The 12,207-nt window shown below is 44.4% G+C and overlaps 1 protein-coding gene across 1 annotated transcript; it reads left to right on the top strand.

The window, feature by feature from the left end:
• Positions 1–337: 337 nt before the first annotated feature.
• Positions 338–12,030, top strand: LOC130534696 (mitochondrial intermediate peptidase-like). The gene is made up of 19 exons (XM_057049115.1): positions 338–906; positions 986–1,159; positions 1,508–1,596; positions 1,735–1,821; positions 1,948–2,011; positions 2,086–2,268; positions 2,482–2,638; positions 2,769–2,817; positions 2,916–2,976; positions 3,073–3,125; positions 4,186–4,339; positions 4,414–4,491; positions 4,588–4,795; positions 4,858–4,967; positions 5,099–5,173; positions 5,283–5,399; positions 6,815–6,936; positions 7,534–7,607; positions 11,704–12,030. Exons 1-19 carry the CDS (start codon positions 760–762, stop codon positions 11,802–11,804), a joined length of 2,103 nt encoding a protein of 700 aa, XP_056905095.1. The 5' UTR covers positions 338–759; the 3' UTR covers positions 11,805–12,030.
• Positions 12,031–12,207: the final 177 nt, after the last annotated feature.

The following is a 12,207-nucleotide window of genomic DNA, read 5'->3' as shown; positions in this document are numbered from 1 at the left end:
CCAGGCTGATAGTTGGTTACTATCCTCATGTCGGAAAACAAATGTTATGGTTTCTAAACATGTTTCAAACTATTAGCTTTGTTTCATCTTTGCTGCCAGAAAGGCATTGAACAAAAGATCTATTCAGACAGCATCTTCTATCACCCAGTCCATTATCCTCACTGACATTACAGCTGAAAGTATGACACAGTGCAGAGTAATTGGCTGAAAAGCACTTTGAAGTCGTTTTCTACAGGTAGGAACGTAACATTTCCTTTTCTGGAATATGCGTTTATTGTGAAGAGGCTTTTATTGATACCAAATAGCTTCCGTCGCCTCGTTTGACGACTTTGTGACGTCAGTTTTCCGCTATTCGCACTTTCGACAGACTTTTTTTCAAGGTTAGAGCTACCGCAACGTTTCTCCTATTTCCAGTAAAATAAGTTTTATTTTTCGGCGTTAAATCTTGTTTAACGTTTCTGAATGATTGTTTAGATCTACATTAGGTATCGCGAAAGTGCCGGCCGCTATAGTATTTGTTTAGTTTACATACTCGGTGCGCTAACATGTGAGCATTTCACAGGTAATCTTCCCATAGAAATACGTTTTACCTTCTTTAAAGATAAATTAAAATCGCCTCCAGTTATTTCTAGATTGTATAGACGGTGTAATGTTGACACAAAAATAAAAGCATGAAGGAAATGTCCGCTGTTGGACGTAGTAAACACGAAAAACTCCACATTTAGTATCGTTAAAGATTTTCACATTTAGCTGATTAAAATGCCTGCGGCCGGTCGGTTCGTTCACCTGTTGAAGCAAAGAAGATTCTGGATGCGTTTCGGCAGAAATGTCACCACATGGTCTCCTGTTGGAGCGGCATTTAATACCAAAGCTCAGAGGAGGTTGAATCTGTTGGAGAAAAACGGGGTTTGTTTACTTTTTCTTCATCATCTCCACCAAGTTTCATCTGATAAAAACCTACTGAAGGTATCTGTTCGGTGTCCAGGGCTTATTTGGGGTTCCAGAACTGAGCTGTCCAGAGGGGTTTGAGGTGGCCACAAAGAAAGCTCTGAAGAAGACAGAATGTCTGTTGGAGAAGGCTTGTTGTGGCCCTCCAGGGGTCCAAACTGTGGAGGCTTTTGACCAATTGTCAGATGGGCTCTGCAAAGTAGCTGATCTGGTGAGTTCAGCACCCACAACTGAGATTTTACTGATTTAATCTCACAAATACAGGATTTGAGCCTACCATTTCCATCTGACAAGCTTCACGATGTCTATGTCTGAATTGTTATAAAAATCGAACTTTGATTGGCCCTTGAATAAAAAGTCACCACGTTTTGATTGTCAATAAGATGAACTGGAATCTTCTTGGTGTTTATATGTGGCAGCCAGTTTTGGCCCTCAGACGCCTGTATTAGTTCTTAAGCCTGATGACTTTAGTGTAGCTGTGATGGGGGGCAGGTGTGACGTTAGTGGCAGTATTTGATATATTCTGAATCTGTCTTTTTTCCTCTATTTATGTTAACAGGCAGACTTTGTAAAAGTGGCCCATCCAGACCCGGAGTATCGTAAAGCTGCAGAAAAGACCTGCATCGAGATCGGCACTGTTGTGGAAAAGTAAGCATTTCCTATATCGTGGGTTTGCAGTGAAAATTGAAGTCCTGAGATCAGAAAGGTCTGATTCTCTTAACAGTTCCAGCAGCAATATTTTCAAACTGCTACTTACCAAATCATTCACTCTTACTTTACTTTCAGGCTAAACACTAATGTCGAGCTCTGCCAGAGCCTAAGGAAACTGCTGGACAATGCAGACATGGCGACTGACCTGGACGCTGACACAAGGTCAACAAGATATCTGTCTTACTGATGTTTTTTCCAATATCATAGAAACACTGTTCAGTTTAATTTCCTGTTTATTTTACATGCATGTATCAGCAACTGTACTTTTTTTAATGCGCTTTTGTTTAGACGTGTCGCCGAGCTGTTTATGTTCGACTTTGAAATCAGTGGAATCCATTTGGATGACAAACGGGTGAGATCTTCAGCAGCAGAGAACTCCAACAGATGAGCAGAGGAACCGCCAATAATAGCTTTTCCTACCCACAGAGGAAAGAGGCTGTTGCTCTGCACGTCAAGCTGCTGGACTTAAACAACGAGTTTCTGGTTGGCTCCCACATGCCCAACAGAATCGCCACATCAGTGGTTCCTCAACATCTGCATTTTCACTTTGCAAATGAAGGAAGCTTCATCCAAGTCGGAGGGCTTCATGCAGATTCCCCGGATGATTTGGTAAGAGCTCCATTTCTCACCGAGCAGTATTGACATTTTTCCAGTGGGTGGCGCCTTTGTCACGCATGATGAAAGGAAATTCTCCTGAAGAGTCCCCTTAAGACATTCCTAATTTCTGCTAAATGTATAATAGTGATAAGAAATTAGAACATTAAAACAACACATGTTTCATTTAAATATATGTTGGAATCAAAGATTTTATTTCTCATTTAGGTGCGAGAAATAGCTTACAGGGTGTACCTTTACCCAAACGCTGACATGTTTGAGTGTCTGGAAGAGCTACTGAAATGCAGGTACAAACTAGCCAAACTGGTGGGCTACGAGTCGTACGGACACAGAGCCCTGAAGGGAACGATGGCCAAGACACCAGGTGAATGTGCCCTGCTTAGTATCAGCAGGTTTGGACGTTCTGATTTTCAGATCATCCTCCCTTTAAATCAATCAGCCATCCATCTAGTGCCTGTTTCAGGTGTGCAGCAACATGTTCTCCCACTTTACAGAGACGGTGATGAGCTTCCTTCAGCTGTTAACAGACAAGCTGTCTGACAGGTACAGTCCATAAGCCAGATCACATCCAGTGGTACCAAAACCTTCCTGCGCATTTACTCAGGCAGCTGATGCTTGTTTTCCTCTTTCTGTGTTTAAAGAACAGCTAAAGACTTTGACATGATGAGAGGCATGAAGAAAAAGCTCAACCCTCGCAACTCTGTGAGTGGACCCCCCCAATATAACACTATCCTGATTATTAAACTATTAAATCTCTGCATTGATGCTCATTTCTACCCACCTGCTTTTATCTTACAGGAACTCATGCCATGGGACCATTCATTCCTCAGTGGTGTTGTGCGAGCTGAAAGGTGAGCAACCTGCTGGGGGGGTGTCCTGGTGGTTTCAGATGTGTAATGTCTTTTTATGGGGTCCAGGCCCACTACCTGCCGTTGTCTCTTACAAAAGCAGGATGAATCTAAGGAAACATTGCTGCTTTATTGTTTCTAAAAAGTTCTTCTGCCTATTAAAGTGATTTATTACGAAATTTGATAGTTAAAATTATTCATCGCAGGAGTGATGATGTCATTATCTAAAAGGGGAGTCATACATTAAAGGAGTAACACATCTGCTTTTTGACCTCCTAAAATCTTTATTTTAATTGTCAGTTTTCCCCCAGGACATCAGGGGGCAGCACTAAATACATTTAATGGACGAACCTTTGCAGAAGTCCTTCAGTCATAAACAATAGTCTGTGATTGGGCTCACTTCTGAGTAGGTTCAAGTCCCCTGATCTCCTTTACTGACATTACCTCAGTTAAAGAACTCAAGTCCTCTGTAATCGCCCCCACTGAGCAGCACGTTAACCAGATCTGCGCCTTAATAGGCCGAACAGTTCAATCCCAGCATGCACCAGAGACCAATAACATGGCAGGCCAAACCGTCCACAGGCCTTTAAGCTCATCTTTATGGCAAACATCAGAGGCCCCTCGTGTGTCCTTTGGATTTAACCAGCCTGTCTTTGTGTGTGTGTGTGGGGGGGGGTGCGTGCATGCGTGCATTTGTGTGTGCATGTTGGCTTCTCTTATATTTTTACCCTTAAGAACTACTTATGATTGTGCATTTAAAGTAGTTTCCAACAGAGCTCCTTATACACACTCACACAGACACGCACACACTCGGGTTAAATATCTTGGTGTTTTTATTTAAATCTTGAACCACCACCGACACATGTGATGCTGGAGGCCCTTGACTGATATAGACAACTGTGTTCAGTGATGGTTCTCCTCAGGTGTAAGTAAGAGTATGTTCTGTGATGGTTCTCCTCAGGTGTAAGGGTGTGTTCTGTGATGGTTCTCCTCAGGTGTAAGGGTGTGTTCTGTGATGGTTCTCCTCAGGTGTAAGGGTGATTTCTATGATGGTTCTCCTCAGGTACAACATAGAGCCCAGTCTCTACAGCCCCTACCTGTCTCTGGGTGCTTGCATGGAGGGTTTGAACAACCTCTTCTGTCAGCTGTATGGTGTGTCGCTCATGTCTGAACAGCCTGGCGTTGGAGAGGTGTGGAGCGAAGACGTCCGCAAACTGGTCAGTGTCAGACTCCCAAGAAGTGTCCTTGTTGGTGGGCGTGTTTGTGTAAAGCTTTAGGCCATCTGTTTTAGGCTGTGGTCCATGAGACTGAAGGCCTGCTGGGGTACATCTACTGTGACTTTTTCCATCGGTCCGATAAACCTCATCAGGTGTGAACACACAAAGCCGTCATCTGGACTTTTGGTTCTGGTCTGCGCAGACGTTCTGACCCGGTTCTGCAACTCCACCCCTCCTCTTCCTCTCAGGACTGCCACTTCACCATCCGTGGGGGCCGTTGGTGCCAGGACATGGGTCAGTACCAACTTCCTGTTGTGGTGCTGATGCTGAGTCTGCCCCAGCCCACCAAGAGCACCCCCACCCTGCTCACGCCCGGCATGATGGAAAACCTCTTCCACGAGATGGGACACGCGATGCACTCCATGCTGGGACGCACACGATACCAGCACGTGACTGGTGAGCTGCAAACATCCTGATTGTGTCACAACCCCGTGAACTTGTCCTCATTCTTCCCACAGGAACCAGATGTGCGACTGATTTTGCGGAAGTCCCGTCCATCCTCATGGAGTACTTTGCCTCTGACTACAGAGTCATCAGCCAGTTTGCACGTCATTACGAGACTGGACAGGTAGATGGGAGTGAAGATGTTTCCACATCTCTGTAGTCAGAAGCTGATCATTGTGTGTGTGTGTGTGTGTATGTGTGTGTGTGTGTGTGTGTGTGTGTGTGTGTGTGGTGTGTGTGTGTGTGTGATTTCAGCCTCTGCCTGAGACCATGGTGGCCCGCCTCTCTGAGTCTAAGAAGGTGTGTGGAGCAGCCGACATTCAACTGCAGGTACGTCCACCGTCCTCACATTCAGTCCTCACACTCACACGTCTCCGATGTCCCCAACAATTAATAAGGCTCAGATCTGGCTGAATTCCCAATCCTTTCTGGTGGGCAGGTTTTCTATGCTGTTCTGGATCAACTCTACCACGGCAAACCCCAAAACTGCTCCACCACAGACGTCCTGAAGGAGATGCAGCAGAAATTCTACGGATTGCCTTATGTTCCCAACACGGTACGTCCTCAGGTGCTCAGCCTGATCAGCTGTCCCGTTCTCTGCTGGTTTGGCTTTGGCTCTGGTGCACATCTGAAACTCTTCTTTTCTGTCCCTTGATTAGAATAGTTCTTTCCTCCCTCCTGCAGCTATGTGGAAAGGAGGGAGGAGAAGGAGGAGAACTGGATCATTTAGCTGTACTTATGTCTGCTAACATCAGGAACTCACTGAGGCGTGCACGTTCGCTTCAAACAACGTTTGTGGTTCGTGTTACATACTTGCAGATGAGTTCATTCTTTCTCAGTATTTGGAACTGAAGCCTCTGCCAGGCGGTTTTCCTCCACGTGCACATACTTTCCTCATGTGAACCCTGCAGGAACCCAGGATAAGTTCAGCACCCTGGTGAAAGTGAAGTGAAAGCAGATCTCTCCTGATCTTTGGGTGAAAGTTTCCACGCAAGGTGGCCAATAGTCCGTCTGCAGTCCCTCATTATAAACAGTCACTGACACTGACAGGTGGTTTATAGACGTGAGCGCCAGCGCCGAGGAACACTCTGAGCTGCGTATAATATTTGGATACAAATGATGGAAAGAAAAAAAGTTTCTGCTGCTTGTGTTGACTTTAATCTGCCACATTTGTCCCTGTTGTTTTAGCAGTCTCTCCACTGAGAAGGACCTTCCACACACACTCACTCTTGTTTTACTATTAAAGTTTCAGCAGGAGGACAAGTTGAAACATGTAGAACAGTGTTGTTTGTCCTCTTTCTGATCCACTTTACTGTCCCTTTCATGTCAAAGAGTTACAGCAGAGTTTTGATTAACTGTCTAGTTATTGACTAGATCTTCTGCTTCACTGTTTCCACAGCAGGTGGGCAACATTTGTTTTACCTTTTTACCATGAATCTTTTATTAAATGTAGCAATGACAGCATATAAATCAAACCTTTCACACATTCTAATGTGGGGAATCAAGATGGCCAAAGAAGAAAGGTGTTCTTTTTCATGTGGGGCTGAAAGGTCTCTTTAATCCAGCTGGTCGTTAATGAGTCTCCTCAAAAGACATCAATCACTGACATCAATGAACAGCAGCATTTTGAAACTAGATGAAAGTTTGCCATCTGAATTCCAAACAGCCCCCATCCCACCCCCCGGGCAGGAGAAGGGGACTTTCTACCATTCTGGAATTTCCATGTTTTGTCATTAAAAGATGGATTTGGCAGGTTGTGTTGTGTCGTTTGTGTGTGATGGAGGAAAGGTAGAGTCATTTCATCCCTATTGTGACACCGGAAACCTTTATTTTCTGTATGTGGGTGTGTATGTTGGGAGGTTGCTTAGGTAGCAGTATACTGTTGCAGGCTGGTTGCCTGATCTGGTCTCCACTAATTCACCTTGATGTGTACAGTATTTGTGACTCCATCTTGTCTCCTTTGCTCTGCAGGCGTGGCAGCTGAGATTCAGCCACCTTATTGGCTATGGGGCCAAGTACTACTCCTACCTCCTGTCCCGTGCTGTGGCCTCCATGGTGTGGAAACAGTGCTTCCTTCAGGATCCGTTGAACAGGTGACACAGCTGCCACAGGGCTCATTACCAGCTTAGTTTTGTCGCTTCCTGTCTTGGAGATCAAAGTTGTTTCCTCATTGGGGTTTATTCCTGATTCTCACTGATCCTAAAGAAAGGTGCAGTCTGCAGAGCCTCTTGTGGTCGGACAGAATATGTCTGTGCATCTGTGGAATGTGTGGTTGTGCAGGTCAATGATGTCTCCAGCTGTCCACAAGAATTTCTGAGGGGTGGATGTCCCCTTTAGGTCATATCAATGTTATTTAAATACACACTGAAGCTTATTCCTTCAAGGACCTGAGGTGCATCTCCAGGGCTTTTTATTCTAATACTAAAATGATGGAAGCCTCGGGGACAGAAGACATGCTTCAGTCTCCTGGCTGAAATTGCTCTTCAAAAATTTGAAGCATTTATTCCTCAGGTTAATTCTCTCGCTCCGTGTCTTCCTCAAACCCACACATATACAGTACACACTCACACAAGCACGGTTATGGTCAGCTATTCAGTAAAATGAGGAGTTTCAGGGTTAGAAGCAGAGTTCAGGACTTGAAGGGAAGGGAACGATGTAACCTCATCACCCTTCTGCTTTGGCTTTGTCAGGGACATGGGCGAGCGCTACCGTCGGGAGATGCTGGCTCACGGAGGAGCCAAGGAGCCCATGCTGATGGTGGAAGGTAACTCAAACACTTTGTTAACAGTTCCTCTCACAAATTCTCAATGATTCTTCTGTCAGTATTTAAAGAAGCCACTTGTTTTTTCACAAGTTGAACTCAAACCAGTGTGAATTGGCTTTCCTCCAGTATATCTGAGGTCCCAGCTAACCTCTGGACTCCACAGCCATCAGACAGAAGTCGACACGACTCCGCTTTAGTTAACAGATTTAAGATTTTTCCCCCAGTTTTAATGCCATCAACAACCCTCGTAAAAGTAGTATTGGTTGGATCAGTGTGTTAAATGTCTGGTTCCTAAAAGTGACTTGACCTTATTTACATAATTCACTTGCCCCCATTATATTTGAGCAGACAGGTTGATGGGTGATGACGGGTCGTGAATCTCAGCATCTTTAAACCTGAGTGCGACAGAGAATCATACTACTGCATCTAAAGTTGCGATGAGCTTCAGCAGCTCTCTCCCCTCTTTTAAAGGCCACATTATGTACAGATGATGTAATTTCCAGAATTTTCACTTGTAAAATGATCATTTCTGCCTCATCTAAAGTTCACTGTCGTTCAGCTCTGAATCCAAACCTTTGTTGTGCAGCTGGTTCCTCCATTTGTTTGATGAGTGAACTGATGGATTTATGCAATGCGGCGGCCTGAACGAATGAGATGATTTCTTTCATCACTTGTTCTTGTCCCTCTGATTTACTGTGACATGTCTGGACAGGACAACAGATGAGGATGGAAAAGAGAGTTGTGATATCAGGTAACAGATGGGAGTGATGGTAAAGTTCTGATCCCCCCCCAGCTCCCCCAAGAGGGTCATCCTCTGAAATTACAGCCATCAACGGATCACGTCCTTGTTATTAAATCTACTGTCCTATTAACAGTTTAGTACTGACAGTATTTTCTTTAATAGCTTCCTTTGAAGTGAATGTTACTCTAATTATAGGCCAAGGTCCTGTGTGCAGGGTAGTTATCAGGGTCGTCCCCCCCGGCTCTGGTTCTTGCTCATATTTCAGTCACTGTCGGAGTGTCAGCCTCACAGAAATGAAGCCTTTGAAGAACAACAAGGCACAATTTCATAGAATTTCAAAAGTCAAGTCTGTTTAGAAAGTCAAAAGCGTTTCCACATCCCAACCTAACTGCAACATTCTATAAGATTTAAACTAGTTTCCTAAAACCTTCCCAGAATGCTGTGTTTATGCATGGACACCTGCCTTCATCCAACTGCCATCATTTATCTGAGAATCATGAAAGCTGCCTTGGGGTATATTTGATGACATCAGTGCATGTGTTGAAGCGTTCAGCTTCCCTCCGGTGATCGCTCAGAGGTTCACAGCAGCCAACTTGAATCCTGACTCCGGATGGAAAATCGTTTATTTTCAAAGGGCTTCTTTAATGTGCAAAAGAAAATTTAGGCCTAAAGAGACTGGAGGCCTCAAGAGGACACAAAAGGAGCCATTACACCTAATCCTCAAAACAAAGCCTCCTGTAAATGAAGGTGTGTAACATTTCTCCTCTTTCCTCCTCGGTGAGGTGGCAAAGGAGCAATCGGAGGCCAGTCGTTATATCTCTGAGGCTCTCTGCCCGCTACCCTGTGATTCCCAGGAAAGGACTTGAAATGTAAATCCGAGCATTAAATCCAGTGCTGGAGAGATGGGAAAAAGTGAGAATATGAGGAATAAGGGAGAGAATGAGAGAGTGAAAAGTAATGAAGTGACTGGACTCAACCTGGGCTTGCCCAGACTTTAATGGCCCAGACTGTTCCCATAGCCCAGACCAGTGAACGCTGGAAATGGATATACTGGGGCTCGGTGGCAGAGGTTGAGCAACCTTTAGGTCTGAGACGGAAAATGTAGTACAGGTATCTAAAATTAGCTTTCAGTGTTTAGCTATTTGCAAAAAATAACAAAGATGATCAAACAGGGAGACATTTTCTTACAGGAAAATGTTGATTGACTGAGGCTATATTCTGTTTCAAGTTCAGGGAAATTACAACTCTGCTGACACTTCAGTTTTTACTTGACTACTTGCATGTGAGAAATTGACCTGTAAAAGCCATTTAAAGCATTTTGGAGCAAAGCTACTCCATCTGATCGCTCTTGTTAATGGCTCCATCACTTTGAAGGAAAGGCTGGACTGCTCCAGTCACACCAGTTGGATAATGGTCAGACTTTAGAGGATAGTTTAACTGTCAGGGCAGGGCTCCTTTAAGTCATGCAGTAGATACAATCAGCTTCATGTCTCTGCAGACCACTGCTCAACAGTTCCCTAAAATTAAGATTCCTGGATCCGTCTCTTTACCAGGAGTCACAGCCTCTGAGCTGTCAGATAGCCTGCGGGCTGTTAGTGTCCCATACTGATACCATCGCTAACCACCCTTTAACCAAATAAATGATCCTGTGCAGGCTGCTGATGCGGCCCCATGAGAGATAAAAACTCTGTTTACTTGGGGAAGGAGGGGGGTAAAAAACTTTGTTTAAACTGTCTTAAACAACGTTGTAAAGAGTTAAAGACAGATGTTAAGTTGTAAAGGTGCATATAGGTGCTGTTAGGTATATAATAAATTTAGCAATATTTCAAATCATCGTGAAGATCTGGGAAGTTTCTCTTATTTGGGGTGGCTTTTTCAGGTCCACAGAGAGGTGATCATAAACATGTCAGCTCTAACCTTCAGTGAACTGGAACTCCTTGTTGCAGCTCTTAATTCCAGCATGGTCCCAGTTGAGACCCTAATTGTCTGGTGTGGTGTCCTAAAAGAGTATGATTATTCTGCTGCTTAGGTTTCTCCATCGACTGATGCTGCCTGATTCTGTGCAGTTCAGGAGTCCTGATCCAGATGATTCTTAACTGTTGAGCTCTGTTTTGTCTCCTCTGATCTCAGATCAGATCCTGGGTTGTGGGGTTGTTGTGACGTTGAGGACATTTCTGCATGCCTCTGCATTTCTTTGTTGATGTTCTGGTCTGTGGGTGAGCAGATGCACCTGAGGCTGTTGCTGTTTGTCAGGATCACACGTCCTCGTCCACCTGTGTCCACTCTTCCTTAGCAGCACTGCCGGTATTAAAAAATCTGTTGCTTTTCATCAGGTTCTATTTTCACTTGTATGGAATTATCTTTGAGGTGAATCAACACCCTAAACAACTCTAAATGTCCTCCTGACTCTTGATTTTGTGGCTGATTTCCACAGTAAAACAGATTTTAAGAAGCAACATTGGCAGAAAGGCAACACGTGCTGGGCAACATGAGCTAACGTTGCCTGAACCACTTTAAAGCATCAGATCCATCGCAGCTGGGACATCCTATAGCTCTAATTACTCACATCTTTTTTTTCTTTTTGGTGCAAGTTGCTGCTTTCATGTGGATTCTTTGCTCTCGGGCCCCTGGGGACATGCGTTTGCTGTGTGCTATGAATCCTTATATCATGTTTTAGCCAAAGGGCGAGGTGTGACCAGTGGAAAGAGGAGACGATGATCTCTGCTGATCTTAATCAGGCCACACCTGCACTGACTTTCTACCTGCTGTGCAAGAATGAAGGCGGTACTGGTGTGTAAGTGTGGGTGTTCAGAATAGATTGCTTTGTGAAACACTGCATCTCAATTCATGCGTGCTTGTGCAGACAAGCTTTTTTTTCTGTGTGTGTGTGTGTGTGTGTTTGGAGGTGACCCATGCAGGAAGGGGGGGAGTGTTTACATTGGCAGCCTCACAAGGGGAAATGAAGTGACTTCAAAGCGGGTGTGCAGCTGAACTGTAGCGCGAGCAAGGGAGAGTCCTCATGCATGAAGTGGCAGACAGACTCTCCAAATACCTACAGACGTTCCCAGGGTCCATCTGTAGGTGCTCACACTCATATTTACTGCACAACTACTTTCATTAGTCTGTTTCTCTGACTCATTTCCGGTTAACTATGACACCTGAAGATAACATGCCTGAATGATGGAGGAGGTTTGTTGCCGTAGACAAATGTGGATGCAGGAAAAGGTTGAAGCTAAAAAGAAAAAACAGGGAAAATTCTGCTTTTTTGAACTTTGAAGTGAAAGTTTTCATGCATTTTCTGCCAGAAATCAGCTGAGATCAGAACCTGTGAGCTCTGTGTTGGTGCATTGACAGGTATGCTGCAGAGACGACCCACCATGGAGGACTTTGTGGATGCACTGGTGTCTGAGCTGGAGCCCAACTTTGAGACTTTCATGATGGACTCTGAAAGCTGAGACCACCGAGGCAGCAGGGAAAGACTGCAGTCTCATCACTGACCACCTTCAATCACCACTCATATCTGATATTTATGACATATTATTTTAAAATCTGCTCAGTTCCAGTTGATAAAATGATCCTTGAGGTTTTGAACGGTCTTCCTGAGCAACTGTCATTAAGGCAGATTAATAATTTATGTGTGTGCTTTTTTAGCCATGTCCAAATAAAGAAATATAAATCCTCCTTATCAACAATCGTTTGTTTGCTGTTAGGCTCTCCTATCTCTCCCTTCCCACACTCACATGTTTGTTCCTCATCAGATCAGGAGGAAGAATCCTTCAGTTCTTCCTGTTCTGCAGTTGTTGTTTGGATCTTTTAATTGATCTGTTTGGTCTGTTGAAGCCAAAGGTCATGTCAGGT

This window comes from Takifugu flavidus, chromosome 12 (assembly GCF_003711565.1).
Source record: "Takifugu flavidus isolate HTHZ2018 chromosome 12, ASM371156v2, whole genome shotgun sequence".
In the NCBI taxonomy this organism is placed as follows: Eukaryota; Metazoa; Chordata; class Actinopteri; order Tetraodontiformes; family Tetraodontidae; genus Takifugu; species Takifugu flavidus.
Note: the sequence above shows the minus strand (reverse complement) of the source record. Positions and strands in the feature narration are given on the sequence as shown.